At 43.3% G+C, this 25,851-nt stretch overlaps 1 protein-coding gene across 1 annotated transcript in view; it reads right to left on the bottom strand.

The window, feature by feature from the left end:
• The window catches only part of PCCB (propionyl-CoA carboxylase subunit beta), a 67,726-nt gene that overhangs the window by 11,981 nt on the left and 29,894 nt on the right, over positions 1–25,851 (bottom strand). Inside the window, exons 7-10 of the mRNA XM_066352137.1 lie at positions 24,050–24,158; positions 15,072–15,192; positions 11,728–11,809; positions 4,704–4,827 (exon numbers count right to left, since the gene is read on the bottom strand). Of these exons, the coding sequence (XP_066208234.1) occupies positions 4,704–4,827; positions 11,728–11,809; positions 15,072–15,192; positions 24,050–24,158 (436 nt within the window). The remainder of the gene's footprint in view (positions 1–4,703; positions 4,828–11,727; positions 11,810–15,071; positions 15,193–24,049; positions 24,159–25,851) is intronic.

The raw sequence follows: 25,851 nt of genomic DNA, 5'->3' as shown, positions 1-25,851 counted from the left end.
ATCAAAAAATGGGAAAAAGAAATGAATAGACACTTCTCCAAAGAGGACATACAGATGGCCAATAAGCATATGAAAAAATGTTCAACATCACTAATCATTAGAGAAATGCAAATTAAAACCACAATGAGATATCACCTCACACCAGTCAGAATGGCGCTCATCAACAAAACAACACAGAATAAGTGCTGGCAAGGATGTGGAGAAAAGGGAACCCTCCTGCACTGCTGGTGGGAATGCAGACTGGTGCAGCCACTTTGGAAAACAGTATGGAGATTCCTCAAAAAATTGAAAATCGAACTGCCTTTTGACCCAGCTATCCCACTTTTAGGAAGATACCCCAAGAACACTATAGACCTGCTCCAAAAGGAGAAATGCACCTCCATGTTTGTGGCAGCATTGTTCACAATAGCGAAGATCTGGAAACAGCCCAAGTGTCCGTCAGAGGACGAGTGGATTAAAAAGCTTTGGTACATATATACTATGGAATACTACTCAGCCATAAGAAATGATGACATCGGATCATTTACAATAACATGGATGGACCTTGATAACATTATACGGAGTAAAATAAGTAAAGCAGAAAAAACTAAGAAGTATATGAATCTATACATAGATGGGACATAAAAATGAGACTCAGAGACATGGACAAGAATGTGATGGTAACGGAGGAGGAGGTGGGAGAGAAGGAGAGAGGGGGTGGGGGGAGGGGAGGAGCACAAAGAAAACCAGATAGAAGGTGACGTAAGACAATTTGACTTTGGTTGAGGGATATACAGCATAATCAAATGTCAAAATAATCTGGAGATGTTTTCTCTCAACATATGTACCCTGATTTATCAATGTCACTGCATTAAATTTAATAAAAAACGAACAAGCAAAAAAACCCAGGATCTGTAAACAGATAAGACCAGTGGTCCAGAAATCCTTCCCTCTTGCTGTCCCACTGAAACTCACCTATCCCACCTTGAGTCATGAGGTGCACGTAGGACCCCAGACTAAGGAATCACGCACCCCTTGCATGGACACTGTAAAAGGTACATAAGATGTAAGAAATCTAACTTCGGAGAGCTTGTGCTTTGGTGCTACTAGCCTCATGTTCTCCTCCAGCTACCAATAAATTCTCCTTCCTCTAAAAAAAAAAATAAATAAAAAAAATAAGATGCAACTTAAGACATTCCCATAGAAACAAAACTGAAGGAAGTTCATTATCATTAGGCCTGCCCACAAGAAATGGTCCAGGGAGTCCTTCAGGTTGACATAAAAGAATGCCAGACAGTACTGCAAGGCTGTATGAAGAAATTAAGGTACTCAATAAAGGCAACTACATGGGGAAACAAGGCAGAATTATTGTATTTTTTGTTTGTAGTAACACTATTTTTTAATATGATTTAAAAAAACAAATGTGCCCTGGCCAGGTAGCTCACTTGATTAGTGTCATCCCTATGTGTCATCCCTATTAGTTCATCCCTATTGAACCAAAGGTTGTTGGTTCAATCCCCAGCCAGGGCACATATAAGAATCAATAAATGAATGCATAAATAGGTAGAACAACAAAATTGATATTTCTCTGTCTCTGTCTCTCTCTCTCTCCCCCCCCCCACTCTCAATTCGATAAATTGTTTTTAATTTTTATGTATTGATTTCAGTGAGAAAGGAAGGGAAAGAGAGAAAGAGACAGGAACATCAAGTTGTTTCTGTATGTGCCCTGACCAAGATCAAACCAGCAACCTCTGTGCTTCGGGACAATACTCTAGCCAACTGAGCCATCGGGCTAGAGCTAAATTCAATAAATTTTTTAAAATGCAACTCATAAAAGTTCACTTGTGAATTCTATAAAACATTTAAAAATATAACTATACCAATTCTCTACAGTCTCTTCCAGAATACGGAATCAGATAACATATTACCTAGCTTATTCAATGAGGCCAGCATTACCCTATAAGCAAAACAAGACAAAGATTATTATAAGAAAACTACAGACCAATGTCTCTCATTAACACAGATACAAAAATCCTCAACAAAATATTAGCAAATACAATCCAGCAATTGATAAAAATAATTATATCCTACTTCCAAATGGAATTTATCCCAGGTATGCAAGGCTTATTCAACATTTAAAAATCAAATTCATGTAATCCACTACAACAGTCTAAACAAGAATAATCACATGTACTAATCAATAGATTCAGAAAAAGCGTTCACAAAATCCAATACCCACTCATGATAAAAGCTCTCAGCTAGCTACGAATAGAGAGGAACTTTCTCAACTTGATAAAGAGAATCTACAAGATACCTACAGCTAACAACATACATAATAGTGAAACATTAGGAACTTCCTCACTAAGATCAGGTACAGGCAAGAATGTCCTGTCTCACTACTCTCGTTCAAAATTGTACTGGAAGTCCTGGCTAATAGAATAAAATAAGAAAGGAAAATCCATAAAAGGTATACAAAATGGGAACAAAGAAATCAAACTGTCTTTGTTCAAAGATGACTTAAGTGCCTACATAGAAAATCGTGAATATTCACAAAAACACTGCTGGATCTAATAAGCAATTAGTGTGGAATAGCGAGGTTTCAGGAAACAAAGTCAGTACACAAAACACACTGCCTTCCTATAAACCAGCAATGAATCTGAAACTAAAAACGTAATACCATTTACATTAGCACATTACACAAAAAATACAATCTCACAAAATAAATCTAACAAATTAGATAAATCTAAGAATATAAATACAAGATATATGATATGTGAGGAAGACTACAAAACTGATGAACAAAATAAAAGAACTAAATAAATGGAGAGATATTCCATGTTCACAGGTAGGAAGATCCAATATTGTCAAGAGGTTAGTTCCTTCTAACTAGATGTTTAGATGTAATGCAATTCCAATCAAAATCCCAACACGTTATTTTGTGAATACTAACAAACTGATTCCAAAGTTTATACAAAGAAGCAAATATCCAGGATAGCAGATAATATTGAAAGAGAACATCTTGGAGGGCCGACAATACCCAACTGCAAGACTTACTATAAAGTCGCAATAATCAAGAATCAAGACAGTGTGATAACGGTGAAAGACTAGACAAAGAGATCAATGGAACAAAATAGAGTCCAGAAATAGACTCACATAAATAAAATCAGCTCATCTTTTATAAAGGAGCAAAGGCAATACAATGGAAGGAAAATAGTCTTTTCAACAAATGGTGCTGCAACAACTGGACATCCTCAGCAAAAAAAAAATGATCTAGACACAGACCTTACACCTTTCACAAAAATTAATTCAAAATAGATCCATGGGCCTAAATACAAAACTATAAAATTCCTAAAAGATAACTTTGAAGGAAACCTAGAAGATCTTGTATATAACGGTAACTTTTTAGATATACTACCAAAAGAATGATCCATAAAATAACTGATAAGCTGGACTTGATTAAATTAAAACCTCTGCAGCCTGACCTGTGGTGGCGCAGTAGATAAAGCGTCAACCTGGAACGCTGAGGTTGCCGGTTCAAAACCCTAGGCTTGCCGGGTCAAGGCACATACAAGAAGCAACTACTACAAGTTGATGCTTCCTGCTCCTTACCCATCTTCTTTCTCTCTCTCTCTTCTCTCTCTAAAATCAATTTAAAAAAATCTTAATAAAAAAAATCTGTGGGTCAAGCAGACATAAAACATTCTGCTCTGCAGAAGACACTGTGTAGAACCTGACCAGCCATGGCTCAGAGGACAGAGCATTGACCTGGAATGCTGAGGTCCCAGGTTCGAAACCCTGAGGTCTCCAGATTGAGCACAGGCTCATCAGATTGAACACAGGCTCACCAGCTTGAGCACAGGATCATCAACACGATCTCAAGGTCTCTGGCTTAAGCAAGAGGTCACTCACCCTGCTGGAGTCCTCCGGTCAAGGCACATATGAGAAGCAATCAATGAACAACTAAAGTGCCGCAACTATGAGTTGATGCTTATCTCTCTCCCTTCCTGTCTCTCTCAAGAAAATTATTTTTAGATATTTAAAAATAATTTTTTTTCTAAAGACAAGAAAAAATTACCATGGCAGAAAAAAAAAGACAAGGGTGGGTGAATAAGGGAGAGTGATTTGTCCTGCAAACCTAAGGATTCAAAACAAACCTAACAGGAAAACAGTGAGGAGGAAGGCAGCGTCCACAGTCCCCACCACACACTCCCAAACCCACCCAGAGCACAGTCACGGAAGACTCCCTGCCACCTAGCTGTGACTCAGGTCTGGCTATATCACTAGAAAGCCGAAGGGGACAGATATGACAAGATCTGTTAACTTGTCACATACTAACTATGTATTTGGCATCGTTGAAGGCACTGGAGATGAAACTGTGAATAGGAAACCAACACCTTTGTCCTCATGAAATTCACAGTTTAGTGTGTGAGTCATAAATCTAACTAGGGAACTGAAAGCAGACTTCTTGAAAAGTAAAGAGCTTATAAATTGAGAAGAAAAACTATCTATAAACCCTTAAAAAATAGGAAAGTATAAAAGAAGCATTTTGAGAAATTAACATTAAAAGAGAAAAAGAGCTTTCACAACAACATCTATTTGAGTTTTTTCTTTGGCCAGGGAAGGCCATGTCTGAGGAAGAAAGCAGAAGGCAGACACCGTGGGCCCATGCAGCCCTGACCACCCCCAACCTCCTCCTGAGGTTTATGCGAGCTTCTCCCTCCTACCTGAAGCCACCTTAGGTTGGTTGCCAACAATTCCAACAGTCCTCCCATTCATTCTTGCAAAACCAACAATGATGTTCTTGGCATAATTGGGCATGATCTCAAAAAATTCTCGCTCGTCAACCACCTGCCAAGATAAATTCACTCCTGAGCACAAAATGATAAAGGACAAGATACAACTACATACAAAATTACAGAGCTGGCCGGCTGCCACCCGACCAAAGGTCCTCCAGGGAAGCATGACAGCAGGCGGGGGGCCCTTTCTCCCTGTGGTCGGGGGACCTTCCTGTCCACGGCTAAGGGGAGGAGAAACCGGGCAGCCTTTCTAAAACGTTCTATTTGAATCTGGCATTATTTATTACACTTCTTTACTTTATTTTGAAAACATCTCAAACTAACATAAAAATTTCCAGACTAGTTTTTAAAAATGTATGTATCCTTCACCCAGATTCCCCATTTATTAACATTTCACCACATAAGCTTTGCCATTCCTTCTCTCTCCCTAACTGCCTATGCCCCTTTCTCTCTCAGCCTATCTGTTCTTGCATGTGTAGGTGTATATATACACATTCTCTTTCTACACACACACACACTCATACACAAATTTTTTCCTGAACCATTTCAGAGTAAGTTGAAGACATGATACCTCTTCACCTCTAAGTCCCTCACTGTGTCTCTCCTAAAAACAAGCACATTGTCTAATATAATATAACTATACTGGTATTACCAAAATCAGAAAATTAACATCAATACTATTATCTGTTATAAAGCCTTATTCAAGTTTTCCCAGTTATTCCAAAAATATCCTTTATAGCAACCAAAGCCTCTTTCTCTCAAATCAATGGAAAAACTAAAACTAAAAAAAAGAGGGGGGTCCTGGTCAGGTGACTTAGTAAATACAGTGTTGTCCCAGCGCACCTAGGTCTCTGGGTTGTGGTTTCATCCCCAGTCAGGGCATGTATGAGAAGCAGTAAACGAGTGAACAACTAAATGGAACAACTAAGTGGAACACTGAATTAATGCTTCTCTCTCTCTCTCTCAAATCAATGGAAGAAAAAAATTTTAAACGGTGTCACATCCTCACCCCTTTCACCCAGTCTGTTATTAATCTCATTATTCTCTGGTTTATCTTCCCTGTGTGTATTAGAGAGATGAACATATACATTTACATCTTTTTAGTTACCCTTCTACCTTATATTGAAAGTAACATACTATTACATATTCTCGCACTTTGGGTTTCCTTACTTAACAATATACCCTAGAAATCACTCCATACCTGTTCATAGATATCTTCCTCACTTTTTTCACACTGCATAGTATTCCATTGTGGGGGTATACCAAATTTATTCAACCAATCTCCTATATGTTGTTAACATTATTTTGAAACTTATGTTCAAGATAAATAACAATATCAAGATAGTAAGCTTGTATATCTATAATTTTGGATGGTAGGAAGTATACCTTCAGGGTAAATTTCTAGAAGTGGAACTTCTGAGTCAAAGTGGAAATGCTTATTTAGTCTTAGACATTGCCATATTCTCCTACAAGTAATGTATGAGAGTGTCTGCTTCCAACAGAATTACCAATGAAATCTGTTTTCAAGTTTTTAATATTTTGCCAAACTGACAAATGAGAAATAACTCAGTGTAATTTTAATTTGCTTTTCCAGTATTATAAATAAAGTTGAAAAAATATAAACTTTACCAAAACTGACCACAGCAAAGATAAACTTTAAAGAGAGATATTGACACTAAAAAACAAAGGAAGTTGCAGGGCTGATCCCCAGTCACGGCACATACAAGAATCAACCAATGAATGCATAAATAAGTGAACAACAAATCAAGGTTTCTCTGTTTCTCTTTCTCCTTTCTTTCCCCACCTTCTTCACTCTAAAATCAATAAATTAAAAAAAAAAATTTTTTTAAAGAGGACATCATTGCCTGACCAGGCGGTGGCGCAGTGGATAGAGCATCAAACTGGGACGCAGAGGACCCGGGTTCAAAACCCCGAGGTCACTGTCTTGAGAGCGGGCTCATCTGGCTTGAGCACGGAGTCACCAGCTTGAACACGGGGTCGCTGGCTTGAGCGTGGGATTACAGATACGACCCCATAGTCGCTGGCTTGAGCCCAAAGGTCACTGGCTTGAGCAAGGGGTCACTCGCTCTGCTGTAGCCCCCAATCAAGGCACACATGAGAAAGCAATCAATGAACAACTAAGGAGATGCAACAAAGAATTGATGCTTCTCATCTCTCTCCCTTCCTGCCTGTCTGTCCCTATCTGTCCCTCTCTCTGACTCTCTGTCTCTGTCACAAAAATAAAAAAATATATAAAAAATAAAAATAAAGAGGATGTTATTTCCTGACCAGGATAGTGTCAGGACACACAGTGGATAGAGTGTAGGCCTGGGATGCTGAAGACCCAGGGTCAAAACCCCCAAGTCACTGACTTAAGTGTGTAGGCTCATCCGACTCGAGCGCAAGCTCGCCAGCTTGAGCAAGGGGTCACTGGCTTGAGCATAAAATCATAGACATGACCACATTGTCTCTGGCTTGAGCCCAAAGGTCACTGGCTTGAAGGCCAATGTCATTAGTTTGAGCCCAAGGTTGCTGGCTTGTGCAAGGCATCACTGGCTCAGTTGGAGCCCCTCATCAAGGCACATATGAAAAAGCAATCAATGAGTAATTGTGCCACAACTATGAGTTGATGCTTCTCATCTCTCTCCCTTCCTGTCTGTGCCCCTCTCTCTCTCCCTCCACTCTCTTTTGCAAAAAAAAAGATGAACTATCCCTACCAGACTGAAAGTATACTATAAACTCATAAACTCAATAATTAAAATAGCATGGTATTGGCCAAGTGTTGGTGAGAACATGAAGGAACTGGAGCTTTATACACTGCTGGTGGGATGCAAAATGATACAATCCCTCTTTTGAAAAACGCTTTGACAGTATGAACTAAAGCTAAATGTATGCATATACCCTATGACTTGGTACTTTAGTCCTATGTATGAATGCAAAAGAAATGTATAATTTATTCACCAAAGTCACAAAATAAAATGTTCATATCAGAACCACTTACAATGCCCCCAAACTAGGAATTACCCAAATGCCCATCTATGGTAGATAAACTGGTTTGTTCACACAAAAGACTAAAGAGACCAATGAGAACATGTAATAATAGGGACAAATCCTACAAACATAACATTGAGTGAAAGAAGCAAGACAGAAAAGACCACACACTATAAGATTCCATTTATATAATACACAAAAACAAGAAAAAGTAACTCACGTTGTTAGGTTAGGATGGTCAGGGGTTTGGTTTGGAGGGAAATACTGACCAGAAGCTCCTCTGTTTCTCTATGTGAAGCATTTTATTCTATATAATTTTTTTTGTTACTTAGGAAGATTTATATATTTTTTCAGATGGTTACCTCTATCACTATACTGATTTAATGCCATCAGTCCCCTGAGTTTAAAAATTAAGTCATTAGGAGGTCTGTCACTCAACAGAGGGAGAAAACCGGAAGCCAGACTCAGGAGGAAAGAAAGAAGAAACAAGAGGAGTTTCACTGAAAAGGGAGAAAAGAATTTGAACAGAATTAAACAGAGATACAGGTTAAAAGAGGGTTTTTTTAGCAGACAACAAATCTATACATGTTCATACACATTTATTGTTAAGACAAAAGGAATACAAGAGAGAAAAAGAGATTAAAAAAAAAAAAGTCAAGAAAGCAAGACCCCAGATGGGAAAGGATGGAGTCAGGGCCAGGTGGAGACGCCTCCTTTGAGCCCAGGAAAACAGGAGAAGGACATGAGAGGACCAAGAAATGGTCACTTGTGGGGAGTGAGAAACCTGATGCTCCCAATTTCTCCACGAAGGAAACGCCCGTGTCCCGATCAGAGCAGGCAGCAGAGAAAGATGGGAGGGGTGGGATCGGGCCCTGGGAAAAGTAAGACCAGGCGCTGTGCTCGGGGAGGCCCACAGCACATCCACAGACCAGGGAGGACACGGAGCGCCCAGCTCAGGCTGGAGCGGGCTCTGGGCCTTCCGTCCAGCAGCCGCAGACCCCAGTATTTGGAAAGATGACTGAAGCCTGAACCAGGGACAGAGCTCTATAGGGTAAAAGGAAAACCGGGGGTTCATGACTGAAACTATTTTACTTTTTTTTTTTTAATGTTTATTGTACTGATTTTAGAGAGGAAGAAAGAGAGGAAGAGAGAGAGAGGAACATCGATCTGTTCCTGTGTGTGCCCTGACCAAGTATCAAACCAGCAAGCTCTGCGCTTCAGGACAATGCTCCAACCAAGTGAGCTATCCAGCCAGAGCCTATTTTACCTTCTTCACAGTATGTTTTTTACCCAACACTATCCATGCCATGTATGCTTTTGTTTTCGCTATCTTTCACCCAAATGTGAGGTCCCTAAGGCAGGAATTTTGGCCATCATGGTGTCATACAGCACCAGCATTGGAAATAGCAACCGGCCATTACCGTATTTCCCCATGTATAAGACACTCCCACGTATAAGATGTACCTTAATTTTGGGGCCCCCAATTTTTTTTTTTAATGTATTATATAAAGTTATTGAACTCAAGTTTTTGGGTGGGTTGTTTTTGGGGTTTTTTTGTATTTTTCTGAAGTGAGGAGTGGGGAGGCAGAGAGACAGACTCCCGCATGCGCCCAACCAGGGGGCAATGCTCTGCCCATCTGGACCATTGCTCTTTTGTAGCCAAAGCCATTCTAGTGCCTGAGGCGGAGGCCATGGAGCCATCCTCAGCGCCCGGGTTTTGCTCAAATGGAGCCTTGGCTATGGGAGGGGAAGAGAGAGACAGAGAGGAAGGAGAGGGGGAAGGGTGGAGAAGCAGATGGGCGCTTCTCCTGTGTGCCCTGGCCGGGAATCGAACCCAAGACTTCCACACACCGGGCTGACGCTCTACCACTGAGCCAAACGGCCAGGGCCGAACTCAAGGTTTATTCATCAAAAAATTCACACAACTCCTCATCACTGTGAAAACTCCCATCCCTTAGCTTATCTTCATCTGTGTCTGATGATGAGCGCAAAAACAAGGGTGAAAAAGCTGGAAATGCAAGTAAAAAATCTACAACCACTGTATAAGATGCACCCAGTTTTTAGATCCCAAATTTTTTGGAAAAAGGTACATCTTATACATGGGGAAACACAGTAGTATCTGGCAGAATGGCAAAGACCCAGCTGGGACAAGAAAGCAGAGGCCAGGCAGTGTTGAGGACTCCAAAGGAATGGGAAGAGTGAGGGCTGGAGAGTCAAGGGGCAGAGGCAGTAGGAGGGGGCAGGCATGACTGCGAGAATATAGAGAATATTCAAGGCTAAGGTCAGAAAAGGGCATGTTGTTGATAGACAGGTCCTGTCTTCACAGCTCAAATGGTGCTCAATAGGCTACATAATCTAGCAATGAGGAAAAGCAGAGTCTGGCCAAGGTTACTGACTCACACTGGCTCCCCAGAGTACAGGAGAAGAAACAGGTCGCCAGGGGAGCCAGGGCTCTGGGAGAGGCTGTGCCCACAGAGCCTCTGCTTCCATTAAGCAAGGACTGCTGAGAGAACAGTGTGTAGATGAGAGCGTGAGGGAGACAATGGCCATCAACAGATGCCCCCAGTTTGCCCTGACACTCTCTTCTCTTCATAACAATCAGAGATTTGCTACACCAACAAAACGGTATAAATGACTCCTCTCTACACACACACACACACACACACACACACACACACACACACACTACCCTCCACCAGCCCCCTTTAACATTGTCAGAGGTACTCTGTGTACCTCCTTTCTCTAGAAAGACCAAATGCCCTCTAAGCATAAGGCTCCAAATAAAGATAACAAAGAATCACCCAGCCTCAACTCCAGACGTTAGAGCAAGCATGGCCAACATACGGCCCGCAGGCTGGATCCAGCCCGCGTAATGCGTTTATGCAGCCTGTGATTAAATTTTTAATATTCTCCACTACTTTAAAATCTTAGCTACTCAGAAGCAGAAGCATCTTTAATTATTAGAAATAGAGATATTTAAGAAGATAGTGATATGCAGAAAAGAATTCCACGTGCGACTAATCTAGGGTTAACTTCCAATAATTGGTCAAATGGATTCACAATACTTCATTTTTTTAAAAAAAATCCATTATAAAGATTTACAACTTTTGTACTCATCTGTACTCGATATGAACTGTTTGACATTTAGCAGTGGTGATATGATACCCACATTCTTTTAGGCGGAGTTTGCCAGTGCACACCCAAGGTCAAACAATTCGTTATGATTGTGGTCAAGTGTGCTGAATCAAGTGGCATTGTAGCATAGACAATAGCTGCATTTGATAACTGAAAACGTGTCCAGGCTGTTTGTAAAACAAAATAATTGTTTTACTTGCGATATAACCCCTTCAAGCTCATTCTATTAATTAAATATTGTTTCGATTGATTGTGATACAGTTTGGATATTTATACGGTATATAATTATATTTTTATTAAAATATATTTTTATTAAAATAATATGGTATATTAAAAATTATTTTCACTCACATTTATTCATAAACAAATTACATAATAAAATTTTGTTTACTTAAACAAATCATTTTTGTATTTAACATTTTTTATTTTGTTTTGTTTTCTGTGTTTCTTGACATTTTTTAATTTTAATATTTCATCTGGCCTATGAAAAAAGTTTTCTTTCTAATCTGGCCCAGAGGCAAAAACTGTTGGCCACGCCTGGTCTAGAGACATGGCCCCTCTAAGTGCACCTCAGAGCACCATCAAAAGACTCGGGCTCTGCTGGACCAACTAGCTCCTTCTTCCTCTGGCCCTCTAGTCCATCCGAGCCAATGGGGAGGCTACAGTCATGAGCTCTTCCCAGAACACGCTGCGCAGTGGTGCCTGCTCTTCCTGTACTGCCAGACGCTAAGGCCTGTGGATTCAGCACTCCCTCCCTGGGCCAAAGCACACTGACCACGGCCGTGGCTGAGCCAGCACAGACAAGACAGACAGAGGCAGCACTTACAGAGAGTATGATGTCCACCATGTTGTAAGCCTTAGTGGATTCCAAAGGGACAATTGTGTCAAGCTCAGGAACCAGACGGTCACTTTAGATAGAAAAAGAAGCAGATATAATTAATACCGGAAGAGCCGGTTGTCTTCTGTGGGTGGGGTACTGGGGAGGAAATGAGGCTGGGCTGATTTGTCCTCACTGGGCTTTCAGAGCAGTCTACAAAGAAGTATTCCTTTGTTACCACCATATTAAACTGAATTTGATATTAATCCAAAAGAGCTTTCATTTATAAGAAAAAATAAGCTTATTCCCCTGAATATGATTACTTCACTTATCCTCTCTGAATAACTCCTTCATCCTAGGCACTGTGTGGGGCACTAAAGGTCATTATAGCCAACACTGGTCCTAGTTTAACTTCCCAAGATCTTAAAAAATAAAAGAGGCCCTGGTCAGTTTGCTCAGTGGATAGAGTGTCAGCCCCACATGTGGACAACCCAGGTTCGATCCCTGGTCAGGACACACAGGAGAAGGAACCATCTGCTTCTCTTCCCCTCCCTCTCCCCCTTTCCTCTCTCTTCCCCTCTCCTAGTCACAGCTCAACTGGTTCAAGCCTCAGCCCCAGGCACTCAGGATAACTCAGTTGGACTGAGCATTGGCCTCAGGTGCTGAGGATAGCTCAGTTGATTCGAGCATCAGCCCAAGATGGGGGTTGCCAGGTGGATCCGGTTTGGAGAACATGCAGGAGTCTGTCTATCTCCCCTCCTCTCACTTAAAAAAAAAAGAACAAGGACTTGAAAATTCAAACTCAGAGTTCTGCTGAAATTACTATGGTATTTCCTGATGGAAAACAAACCTGCTAGAACTCCTTTAAAAATCAAAGCGGGGACCTGACAGGTTGGTTCAGTGGATAGAACATCAGCCCGGCAGATGGATGTCCCAGGTTTGATCCCTGGTCAGGGCACACATGAGAAGTGACCAACTGCTTCTGTTCCCCTTCCTCTCTCCCTCTAGCAGCCAGTGGCTTGACTGGTTCTAGTGTCGGCCCCAAGTGCTGAGGAGAGCTTGGCTGGTCCAAGTATAGGCCTCAGGTGCTTAGGATAGCTCAGGTGATTTGAGCATGAGCCCCAGACAGGGGTTGCAGGGCCCACTCCAGTAGAGGCACATGCGAGAGTCTGTCTCTCTATCTCCCCTCCTCTCACATAAATAAAAAAGAAAAAGAAAAAAAAGGAAAGCTGAACTGAGTGGTGGTGGCACAGTGGATAGAGTGCTGACCTGGGACACTGAGGTCCAAGGTTCAAAACCCAAAGGTCACTGACTTGAGTACGGGCTCATCTAGTGTGAGTGCAAGCTTACCAGCTTGAGTGTGGGGACACCAGACTGAGGGTAGAATCATCAACATGATCCCAAGGTCGCTGGCTTCAGCCCAAAGGTCACTGACTTAAAGCCCAAAGTCACCAGCTTGAACACGGTCATTAGCTTGGTTGGAGCCATCCCTCCCCAGTTAAGGCACACATGAGAAGCAATCAATAAAAAACTAAAGAGAATGCCTCTCTCTCTCTCTCTCCTCCTCCTCCTCCTCCTCCTCCTCCTCCTTCTCCTTTCCCCTTCCTCTCTCTCAAATCAATGGGAAAAGTTTTTTAAAAAAATAAAATGGCTCTGACCGGTTTGCTCAGTGGTAGAGCATTGGCCCAGTGTGTGGATGTTCTGGATTCGGTTCCCAGTCAAGACACACAGGAAAAGTGACCATCTGCTTCTCCACCCCTCCCCCTCCCCCTTCTTTTTATCTCTCTCTTTCCCTTACACAGCCATAGCTCAGTTGGAGCAAGTTGGCCCCAGGCACTGAGGATAGTTCCATGGAATTTACCTCAGGTATTAAAATAGCTGAGTTGCCGAGCAACAGAGCAATGACCTCATAGGGGGCTTGCCAGGTGGATGTCCAGAGTGCATGCAGGAAGGAGCCTGCCTCTCTGCCTCCCCCGCTTCTCACTTACAATAAATGAATAAATAAATGAATAAATAAAAATAATAAAATAAAAAAGCAGAGCTGCTGCTGACCCCCTGGTGTGATGAGGACTAACCAATCACATGGGCTACTGGATCTCTGCTTCCTCCTATGTCTTTGTCACTGAGCAAGGAGCCCAAGCAAGGGCCCACTCCAGTGAGGACTCAACAACATGCCCCCTCCAGCAAGCTCATCCCTTCTTGTCCCATGTGGGTAGACACGAGTTGTTCTGACCCTGAGAGACACACTTGGGATGAAATTTGGCCTTGGTCAAGCCACATGCCCATTCAAGTCGAACTTCCCAGAGAGCTCTGCTCTGGGGCACTGAGGTTAGGACCAATAGATAACAACATTCTCCCTTACTTTTTATTTGCTACTTATGCATATGTAGACAGCTCCCCTAGGATCCTACGAAGAGGTGGAATGACCAGGCCAAAGACATTTCTGGGCCCCTGGGCCATAACACCTTCAAATGATTACCCAAACCCCAAATAGTAGAGATGCTCAGAAAAAGGAGGCTGTGTCTACTGCTTCTGAGCCTTGGGGCCACCCTCCCTTTCATGACTATACCGTGGGCCACTGGATGTGTCCCCTAAGAAGGGAACAGGGGCAGAAAGGGTGGGGTTCTGGGGACATAATGCTTCAGAGCATCCCTGGCCCAGTCAGGGACCTACAGGTGAAAAGCCCGGGTCCACCCAAGAGGGCAGTGTTTGAAAATGCCTTCTTCCTGAGAAATATAATTCCAATCCCTTCTGCATATGAAAGTCCAGGGCAAGTCAGTGCTTCAAAATCAGAGAGGAAACAAAATGGAGAAGAAAAAGCTAAAGCACATCTAGGTTCACATCTGGGCCTCTGTTTACTCTGCGGTACCCTCCAAATCAGGCAGTAGTCCCAACAGCAAGAAGAAAAAAAGGTTTTCACTAGGTACCCCTAACACACCGTTCCCCAGGATTGCCGCAGCCTCTGGCCACAGCAAGTATGCATGAGAACACTTCCTAAAAGGCACACTGTCTGAACCACTTCACAAGTATTTCATATCAAGACACACACAACAAAAATTCCATCCCTAATTCTGGACAAATCAAGACTCTGAAAGCCTATTTCTTTGGCCACTGTTTAGTCCCAAGCTACCTATCAGATATTACACAAAGGGAAAAAAGCAAATAAAAATGAAATCTTTCTTTGCTTCTATACAGAGACAGGCCACCACCATGCCCACACCTGGGAAGCATGCCAACTGCACTCCACAATCCACCCCTGGCTGCACAATGGGAGAGACCCTGAAGATCCAGCTAGGGCAGAGGCTGTAAGCCAGCCTGCAAAATGAAAGAAAGCGCTCCTGCCTGCCACTCACCTGGGATCATGGCACTCACGGGTGGGAGCTGGGTCCTGACTGCTGAGGGGCAGGTAGTTGAAGAACTCCCGGAGATTACACAAGGCATCCACATCATTTTCAAAAGCTCTGTGGGCAACACCTGAGACAACAAGAAGGATATAATTGGTCAGGGTACCGTCAGCCAAAAAATGCTGCTTCATGCGGGGCATGCCGGCAGCAGTCTGCTGACAGCTCTGTGGTGTCCCATCATCCCCTCCGAGGATGGGACACCACACCCGTTCAGGCTGTCTTCAGTCCATGCGACCTGTTCCTTCTGCCCTGTGCCTCTGCAAAGGTTGCTCCCTTTTTATTCAGGCCTTTGCTCTCACGTCACCTTCTCAGAGTGGCTTTCCCTGGTACCTCTCGGGAACACAGCCCTCCCTCACCACCCTCGCTTTCCATCCCTGTCCCGTGGGGAAGTTCTCCTCGCACTTTTCCCTGCCACATCCACCTATTTATTTCCATCCCTGACATCTCCCCAGAATATCAGCTCCAACAGGGTGAAGACAAGGCCTGTCTCATCCCTCTAGTCCTGCACCAAGAATATTGCCTGATTACATGTCAATTATCTCTCAACAAAGCCGGAAAAATAAAAACAAACAATACAGTGGCTGGCACATAATGCCAGGGTACTCAGCAACAGTAGAAGGAATGGGAGGAAGGAGGGGAGACACCTGGCTCTAGTGAGGATTCAAGCCATCATTCCTCAAGGACACTCTCGGCCAGGCATGGCCAACACACGGCCCGCGGGAATGAGCTTATGCAGCCCGCGATTAAATTTTTAATATTCTCCACACAACGCACTGTGGAAATAAGTGGTACTTTTAAATCATTATACATAAACTAAGGTATCTAACCATTGTACAACAATGCAAGTTAAAATCTCAGCTACTCAGAAGTGGAAGCATCTTTGATTATTGGAAATCGAGATATTAAAGAAGATACTGATACACGGAAAAGAATTCTCCGTGTGACTAATCTAGGGTTAACTTCCAATAATTGGTCAAATGGATTCGCGATACTTCTTTATTTTTTAAAAAAGTTCCATTATAAAGATTTACAACTTTTTTTTTCTTTTTTTTCTTTTTTTTTTGTATTTTTCTGAAGCTGGAAACGAGGAGAGACAGTCAGGCAGACTCCCGAATGCGCCCGACCGGGATCCACCCAGCACGCCCAACAGGGGCGATGCTCTGCCCACCAGGGGGTGATGCTCTGCCCCTCAGGGGGTCGCTCTGTTGTGACCAGAGCCACTCTAACGCCTGGGGCAGAGGCCAAGGAGCCATTCCCAGCGCCCAGGCCATCTTTGCTCCAATGGAGCCTTGGCTGCGGGAGGGGAAGAGAGAGACGGGGGGGGGGGGGGGGTGGAGAAGCAAATGGGCACTTCTCCTATGTGCCCTGGCCGGGAATCGAACCCGGGTCCCCTGCACGCCAGGCCAACGCTTTACCACTGAGCCAACCGGCCAGGGCCAAGATTTACAACTTTTGTACCCGTCTGTGCAATTTTTATAAGCAATTGAATAATGGAAAATATAGAAATTTTTAAAAACTTGCCAAGGAATATTTAGTAATCTTCAGCTCAACTTATATTTGTGAACAAACTTTTTCCTTAATGAATCTAAATAAAAGTACAAAAAGATCAAGATTGAATGATTTACATTTGGACGCTGTGTTAAGAATAGCTACTACAAGTATAGAGCCAGATATTAAAAAAATAATAGGCGTGGCCTGACCTGTGGTGGCGCAGTGGATATAACGTTGACCTGGAAATGCTAAGGTCACCGGTTCAAAACCCTGGGCTTGCCTGGTCAAGGCACATATGGGAGTTGATGCTTCCAGCTCCTCCCCCCATCTCTCTCTCCTCTCTCTGTCTCTCTCTCTCTCCCTCTCTCTCCTCTCTAAAATGAATAAATAAAAAAAAATAATAATAGGCGATGCAAAGTGCCTCAACACGTCACATTAGTTTTTTTGTTTTTTGTTTTTTTTTATTTATTTATATTTTACAGAGACAGAGAGTGAGTCAGAGAGAGGGACAGACAGAGACAAACAGGAACGGAGAGATGAGAAGCATCAATCATTAGTTTTTCGTTGCGCATTGCAACACCTTAGTTGTTCATTGATTGCTTTCTCATATGTGCCTTGACCACGGGCCTTCAGTAGACCGAGTAACCCCTTGCTCAAGCCAGTGACCTTGGGTCCAAGCTGGTGGGCTTTTGCTCAAACCAGATGAGCCCGTGCTCAAGCCGGCGACCTCGGGGTCTCGAACCTGGGTCCTCTGCATCCCAGTCCAACGCTCTATCCACTGTGCCACCTTCTGGTCAGGCCACATTAGTTTTTTTGTTAATTTGTTGTACTAAATTACTTATCTTTATTCATGAACAAATTATATAATAAAATTTTGTTTACTTAAGCAAATTGTTTTTGTATTTAACATATTTTAATTTTAATATTTCGTCTGGCCCGTGACAAAAGTTTTCTTTCTAATCTGGCCCAGGGCCAAAAACTGTTGGCCACGCCTGCTCTAAGCCCTGGTCACGTAGTTCAGTTGATTAGAGTTACTATCCCTACATGACAAGGTTGTAGGTTATATTCCTGCTCAGGGCACATACAAGAATCAACCAATGAATGCATAAATCAGTGGAACAACAAACTGATGTTCCTTTCTCTTTCTCTCTCACTCTCTCTTTTAAAAAAAAATGCCTGACTGGTGGTGGCGCAGTAGATAGAGCATCGACCTGGGACACTGAAGTCCCAGGTTCGAAACCCCAAGGTCACCAGCTTGAGCGTGGACTCATCTGGTTTGACCCAAAGGTTGCTGGCTTGAAGCACAAGGTTGCTAGCTTGAACAAGGGGTCACCGGCTCAGCTGGAACCCCGCAGTCAAGGCACGTATGAAAAGCAATCAATGAACAACTAAAGTGACGCAACTATGAGTTGATGTTTCTCATCTCTCTCCTTTTTATCTCTAAAAATTTTTTTTGAAATCAGAACAGCCAAAGTTAGCTTTTTTAAAAGATTTAATTTATTTATTTTAGAGAGGAAAGAGAGAGAGAAGGGGGGGACAGGAAGCATCAAATCCTATATGTGCCTTGAGCAGGCAAGCCCAGGGTTTCAAACCGGTGACCTCAGCATTCTAAGTCAACGCTTTATCCATTGTGCCACCACAAGTCAGGACAAAGTTAGCTTTTTAACAGTCAGATCAAGCTATGTCTCTACTCCAATCACCATACTCGCCATTCATTAGGCATACCGGCCACTCTCCTTCCTCAGGGCCTTTACAAAGGCTGTTCCCTCTGCCTGCCATACTTCTCCCCTAGAAATCCATGTAGTTAACTCCTTCACATCTGCTCAACTGTTACTCTCATAATGAGGCCTGCCCTTACCATGTGTTTAAAATGTGACAATCCCAACTAACTTTACTCTGTTATACTTTTTCCACAGCAGATATTATGTTATTTATTAAGCTTATTGTTTATATAAAGTCTATCTTCTCTGCTAGAATATAAACCCCAAGTAAGCAAGGATATTTTTGTTTCACAAATGTATTCCTAGCATATAACAATGATCGATACATAGGCATTAAATGAATACAGGGGTAGCAAAAGTACGTTTATAGTTATTCATATGAAAAATAGCACATTTATAAATAATAATAATACAAGAATGCCCTGGCCAGATAGCTCGGTTGGTGAGAGCATCGTTCAGAAGAGCAGAGGTTATCAGTTCGATCTCTGGTCGGGGCACATACAGGAACAGATTGCTGTTCCTATCTCTCTCCCTCTCTCTCTCCTCCTTGCTCTCTCTTTCTCTCAAATCAATAAAATAAACATTTTTTTTGTATTTTTCTGAAGCTGGAAATGGGGAGAGACAGCCAGACAGACTCCCGCATGCGCCCGACTGGGATCCACCCGGCACGCCCACCAGAGGGCGACGCTCTGCCCACCAGGGGGCGATGCTCTGCCCCTCCGGGGCGTCACTCTGTTGCGACTAGAGCCACTCTAGCGCCTGGGGCAGAGGCCAAGGAGCCATCCCCAGCGCCCGGGCCATCTTTGCTCCAATGGAGCCTCGCTGCGGGAGGGGAAGAGACAGAGAGGAAGTAGAGGGGGAGGGGTGGAGAAGCAGATGGGCGCTTCTCCTGTGTGCCCTGGCCGGGAATCAAACCCGGGACCTCTGCACGCCAGGCCGATGCTCCACCACTGAGCCAACCGGCCAAGGCCTAAACATTTATTTTTAAAAGAAAGTTTAGGCCCTGGCTGGTTGGCTCAGCAGTAGAGCATCGGGCCAGTGTGTGAATGTCCTGGGTTCAATTCCCAGTCAAGACACACAGGAGAAGCAATCATCTGCTTCTCCCCCCCCCCCCAATCTCTCTCTCTCTTCTCCTCCTGCAGCCATGGCTCAGTTTGAGCAAGTTGGTCCCAGGCACTGAGGATGGCTCCATGGTATCACCTCAGGTGCTAAAAATAATTCAGTGGCCAAGCAATGGAGCAATGACCCCAGATGGGCAGAGCATCACCCCACAGGAGGCTTGCTGGCTAGATCCCAGATGGGGCACATGTGGGAGTCTGTCTCTCTGCCTCCCTGCTTTCCAGTTAAGAAAAATAAAAAATAAAGGAAAGTTTAATAAATAATAATAATACAAGAATAAACTGTGTATCGCCTGGCCAGGCAGTGGTGCAGTGGATAGAGCATCAGACTGGGATGTGGAGGACCCAGGTTCAAGACTCCGAGGTCGCCAGCTTGAGCACAGGCTCATCTGGTTTGAGCAAGGCTTGCCAGCTTGAGCCTAAGATCACTGGCTTGAGCAAGAGGTCACTCAGTCTGCTGTAGCCCCCAGGTCAAGGCACATATGAGAAAGCAATCAATGAACAACTAAGGTGCCACAATGGAGAATTGATGCTTCTCACCTTTCCTTTCCTGTCTGTCTGTCTCTATCTGGCCTTCTCTCTGACTCTGTCTATGCCACAAAAAAAAAAAAAAAAAAAAGAATAAACTGTTTCATGTATTCACAACTATAAACCTACTTTTGCCCCACCCTGCGTATACTGATGAATAAAAAGTATGTTCAACATAACAGAATTCCTTTCATTCAAGATTTATAAATTGCTACAGCCACTTCAGAGGCCAATGTGGGAGTTCCTCAAAAAGTCCAACAGAGTTACCATTTGATCCAGAAATTCCCCTCCCAGGTATATACCCCCCCCCAAAAAAAAGTATATCCACACATAAACTTGTACATAGATGTTTAGAGCAGCATATTCATGATAGCCAAAAAGTGAAAACAATCCAAATGTTCAACTTAATGAATAAACAAAATGTGGTACATCCATACACTGAAATATTATCCAGTAATAAAAAGGAATGGTGGCCTAACTTGTGGTGGCGCAGTGGACAGAGCATCAGACCTGGAATATTGAGGGTGCCAGTTTAAAACCCTGAGCTCGCTTGGTCAAGGCATATGCAAGAATCAACTACTATGAGTTGATGCTTCTCACTCCTCCCCATCTCTCTTTTTTTCTCTCTCTTTCCTCTCTCTAAAATCAATAAATAACATTTAAAAAAAGGAATGGCATACTGATCCATGCTACAATATGGTAAGTATATGTCATTACAACAAATCTGTTGAAAAACACCACATATTGTATAACTTCATTTATGTCCATTCCATATACATATATTCAGAATAAACAAAATCCATAGAAAGGGAAAGTAGATTAGTGATTGCCTAAGTCAGAGTATTGGGGGGGAAATGGGGAGTAACTGCTAACCGGTAAAGGTTTCTTTCTGAGGTGACAAGTGTTCTAAAATTGACTGTGGTGATACCTCGACAACCTGTGAATATACTAAAACCACTGACTTACATACTTGAAATGGATATTTTACATGAATGCTATGCAAATTATATCTCAGTAAAGCTGTTTCCAAAAGCACGTGTGCCCGTGCCCACGTGTGTGTGTGTGTGTGTGTGCATTCATGTATGTGCGCACCCATGCCTAGAGTATTCTTTGGATTTCCTGCTAGGGATACAGAGCTAAGTACATTGGACATGGCCCATCAAAAGGCCTTGCGTTCATAAAGAACACCAAATGCGGCCCTGGCCGGTTGGCCCAGTGGTAGAGCGTCAGCCTGGCGTGCAGAAATCCCAGGTTCGATTCTCGGCCAGGGCACACAGGAGAAGCGCCCATCTGCTTCTCCACCCCTCCCCCTCTCCTTCCTCTCTGTCTCTCTCTTCCCCTCCCGCAACCGAGGCTCCATTGGAGCAAAGATGGCCCGGGCACTGGGGATGGCTCCTTGGCCTCTGCCCCAGGCGCTAGAGTGGCTCTGGTTGCGGCAGAGCGATGCCCCGGAGGGGCAGAGAATCGCCCCCTGGTGGGCAGAGCGTCGCCCCTGGTGGGCGTGCCGGGTGGATCCCGGTCGGGCACATGCGGGAGTCTGTCTGACTGTCTCTCCCAGTTTCCAGCTTTAGAAAAATACAAAAAAAAAAAAAAAAGAAATAAAAGCTGCTGCCAATTAAGCTCTGAGACGGAGAGTGATTATGAGCTGTCGGGGAATCAATGATGAGAAGCGTTCTGATTCCAGGTGTGTTTTGGAGACAAGAGCTGAATGGAGCTAATGGTCAAAGGTGAAAAAATGAATCAAGGCTGATATCAACCTGACATGAGGGAGGAATCATACTTGTAGGTAGGGCTATCAAGAGCTCTCACGTTTTGTTAAAAAACCATATTTCACCAAATCAGACTGTGAGGCTTCCAGTTAAGATGGCGGCGTACATAAATACAATACTCTCATCATCCCACAACCACATCAGATTATAACTAGACCACAGAACAACCATCATTCAGAACCACCTGAAGTTTAGCTGAATAGAAGTCCTACAACTTACGATATAGAGAAGCCACATCGAGACTGGTAGGAGAGGCTGAGACGAGGAATGGTTGTCCCACACGCACGTGCAGCAGATAAAAATCAGGAGGGATCTCGGCTCAGAGGTCCCCCTGAGAAGCGAGGCCCCCCAACCCACTGTCCCAGTGCCAGGAAGAGAAGTCTCCATAACTTCTGGCTGTAAAAACCAGTGGGAGTTGTGGCTGAGTAAGACGGAGGGCTGCTCGAGTCTCAGGCAGTCCTCTCGAGGGGCCATGAACAGACTCAAACTCACTTCCTCCAAGGCTCTAGCACTGAGATAGCAGTTTGAAAGATACCAGGGACGTACAGGGAGTAACAAAACTCGGCATCGAGGCAACAGCTGGGGGGGGGCAGCTTTCTCCCAAACAAAAGTGCTAGCAAGAGGCCACTGTTCCTTTTCTGATCCTTCCCCACAGCTGGTAGACAGGTGCCATATCTGGGTCTCCATGAACCTGGCTAACACTGTTCACCCTGCCCTGGTGATTCCCTGAGACCCCACCCCACCCAACCCAACTGGCAAGCCCACCCAAGCTGGCTTTCCCATATGAACTGCCTATTTGGCTCAGACTTCAGATTTTCCTAAAATCTCTCAAACAAGCAGCACCTGGCCTCTGCATGCCATGGACCCAGGCCCAGCACTAGCTGCAGCCAGCCTTGGTTCACAGCTTGGCCTCTCCTGGGCACCCCCAAGTCCAGTACAAGTAACAGCCATCTGCAGATTGCTTTGGAGCACATGCCAGGTGGCCCCAGGCAAAACACAGGTGGTGGTTGACCTTGGCCCACACCTCCTGGGAGGCCCCAGAGCCAGCGCACCCAGTGGACAGCTTCACACTATATCAAAGCCCCACCCAACCACCTCCACCAGCAACATACTCAAAGGGCAGACCCAGTGGGCACGAGAGCTCTACTACAGTCAGTGCTACTCCATGAAGTGGCTCCCGCACAGCTGATCCTCCATGGCGGTCACAGCCAATTCTCGCAGCCAGTCAGACTCGGGGTAAGGCTCTCCTACTGATATGCCAACAGCCATCAAGGCTCAACTACAAGAGGCGTACACACTGAAATGGGGGGCATACCTGGAGTACCCTGCATGACTGATTGGGGAGGCTGTGCTACTGGACCCTACAGAACATCTATCATCATTACGTGGGTCCACTCTACCAAGCCCTGAGGACTAGCAGCTCTACCTAATACATAGAAACAAACACAGGGAGGCTGCCTCAATGAAGAGACAAAGAAACATGTCCCAAATGAAAGAACAGAGCAAAACTCCAGAAAAATAACTAAAAATAAAAACAAGCAAATCTATCAGATGCAGACAGAGTTTAAAACACTGGTTATAAGGATGCTTAATAAACTTAGGGAAAGAGTGGATGAATTTTCAAAGAGGCAATTACTCCTGTCTTCAGTGACACTGCTTGCTGTGTGGTAGGCAATCTTTCCACAGCTTGGTTTCCTTCTCTAAGAAAAGATGGAATTCCAGTCACAACTAACGTCTTCCCTAATATCAGATTCATGTCCTGCTCCCAATTCCATGCCTCTCAGTATAAACAATAACTTTTTGTTTCAATACCAGAGCACCACATAATCTTTATACATGTTGAACTCAGCATGTGTGGCAAATAACTTCAAAGAGGTAAAGAGCTATGACCGAGTGTACAAACATGTGGGCCATGAACATCACATTACAGCTATACCTGGCCAATAGATGGCACAGTGCCATCTACTCTAAGACACACCCCAACTTGGGAGTAAAAAGAGTCACAATAAAAGACAGCATGTTTTTTAAAGATTCAACTGTATATATGTAAGTCATACCTTTTATAACCACCTTTCCAGTTAGCTTTAAAATTTTAAATATCAAAAAGCATTAGTACTGTTTGAACAAATTTGATATTAAATCCACCTTTGTTACTACATCTGTAATCAATATACCAGTACTACTGTCTTCTCAAATAAATTCTGCCAATTAAGTGGTATTTACAAAAGACTTTCAGCATTTTCCTTGGCCATGCCCTCTCAGTGTTTAAAAACAATAAGGTGAGCCTCGAGGCCTCGAACCTGACATGGTAGTGTGGGTCTTGGCACCACCAAGCTCCTCCTGACTAACATCCTCGTTGGTGACAGACTTCACAACATCAGGGCCCGTGATGAACAGGTAGGAGGTGTCCTGAAATCAGAGAATTCCAGAAGGCTTAATGTCAGAGCAGCAGAGCTAGATGGAGCCTTAGGGCTCACACAACCAAAAAGACAAACACAGAGACAGTAGTGACATGTCGCAGAATCAGGTAGCATGCCTATCCCAACTAAAGACCAAAGTTTTCCCTATTTTTCTAAAATCTCTGTTGCATGGTCCTGTCTCAGCAAAAAAGACTCATAGTGTGGCTAACATTTCCAGGTCATTAATCTGTAGAACACCCTAACAGGTGGCCCTAATTCATAACTTGCAGTGTATCAAGCCCTTTTCTAAGCACTTCATGAAAATGTGTAACTAAAGCCTAGGTATTATTGGCCCCCCATTTACAGATGAGGGACCCGAGGCACTGTGACAGTGTGCAGCTTGCCTAAAATGAACCAGCTACCTTAAGTGAAGCCATTTGGAGGCAATGATAATTAATGCTTTGGTGTTTTCACAGGTTGCAGGCTTTTAAATTTTGGTTTCTAATTTAAAGATGATAAAGGCATAGTGCAAAAAATTTAAGCAGAATAGAAGATGCAGTAGCAAGTAAGTCTACATCCCAGCCCTTATTTTCAGGTTTCCAATTTCCTGCCCCAAAGGCAACCACAGTCAGCTTCTCTCTCCTTACAAAGATGTCCATGTATATATGAACATTTATATAAACTTCTTGTGTTCTTTCCAGCACAGTATCCTACACACACTGTGCTGAAACTTCTTGAAGATCATTCCATATCAGTATAGGATATGTATCACAATTTACTTAACTGTCACCTACTGATGGTCATTTAGGTTGTTTCTAGTATTTTGCTATAACAATTCTGCAATAAATACTATAGTCATCTCTGTCAGCTTACTGTTCATGTTTTTTGCTCATTCTTTCTATTGTATAGTTTGCTTTTATACAAAAAGAAAATTAGTCCTTAGACTATTATATGTATTGTATCAGTCTTTATTTTATGGATCCTAGGTTTACAATCTTGCTAGAAAGGTCTTTCTTCCTCACTCTACACATTGGAAATAACCCAATGTCCATCAACACGTGAATCTCAAAATAATTATCCTAAGTGAAAGAAGCCAGTTCCCGATCCACCCCCAAAAAGAGTATATACTCTTTGTATGTATTTTGTATGGTTATTTATATAACATTCTAGAAAATGAAAATTAATCTATTGTGATAGGAAGCACACAAATGGTTACCCTAACACAGAAATGGGGGGTAGAAAAAAATGGATTACAAAGACACATGAGGAAACTTTGGGGGGTCCATTATCATCACTGCAGTCAGGGCTTCATAGATGTATACATGTGTCAAAACTCAGATTGCACAATTTAAATGTGTGGTTCAATGTACATCAATTACACTACAACATTCTAACACTGGAACTGCGAAGGGCCAAGAATATCCCGTACCACCTGAAGAGTAAGGGGAGACAACGTGCTATACCAGTTACCAGCATCTGTTATAACGTCACTGTAACTGAGCTAGTGCGATACTGGCATAGGGATAAACAGGACTCTTGACATATGGATGATTGATTCATGATAACTGTGCCATTAACGAGCAGGAAAGAATGTTATTTGCAATCAAAAGGTTCTAGGTCAACTAAGAAAATAAAACAAAAAAAATGAAACGACTCTATTTCACACTATGTGTAAATATCAACTCCAACTGAAATTACAGGTG

Source organism: Saccopteryx leptura, chromosome 10 (genome assembly GCF_036850995.1).
Source record: "Saccopteryx leptura isolate mSacLep1 chromosome 10, mSacLep1_pri_phased_curated, whole genome shotgun sequence".
Taxonomy (NCBI): Eukaryota; Metazoa; Chordata; class Mammalia; order Chiroptera; family Emballonuridae; genus Saccopteryx; species Saccopteryx leptura.
The sequence above is the reverse complement of the archived record's forward strand: the minus strand, read 5'-3'. Positions and strand labels throughout refer to the sequence as shown.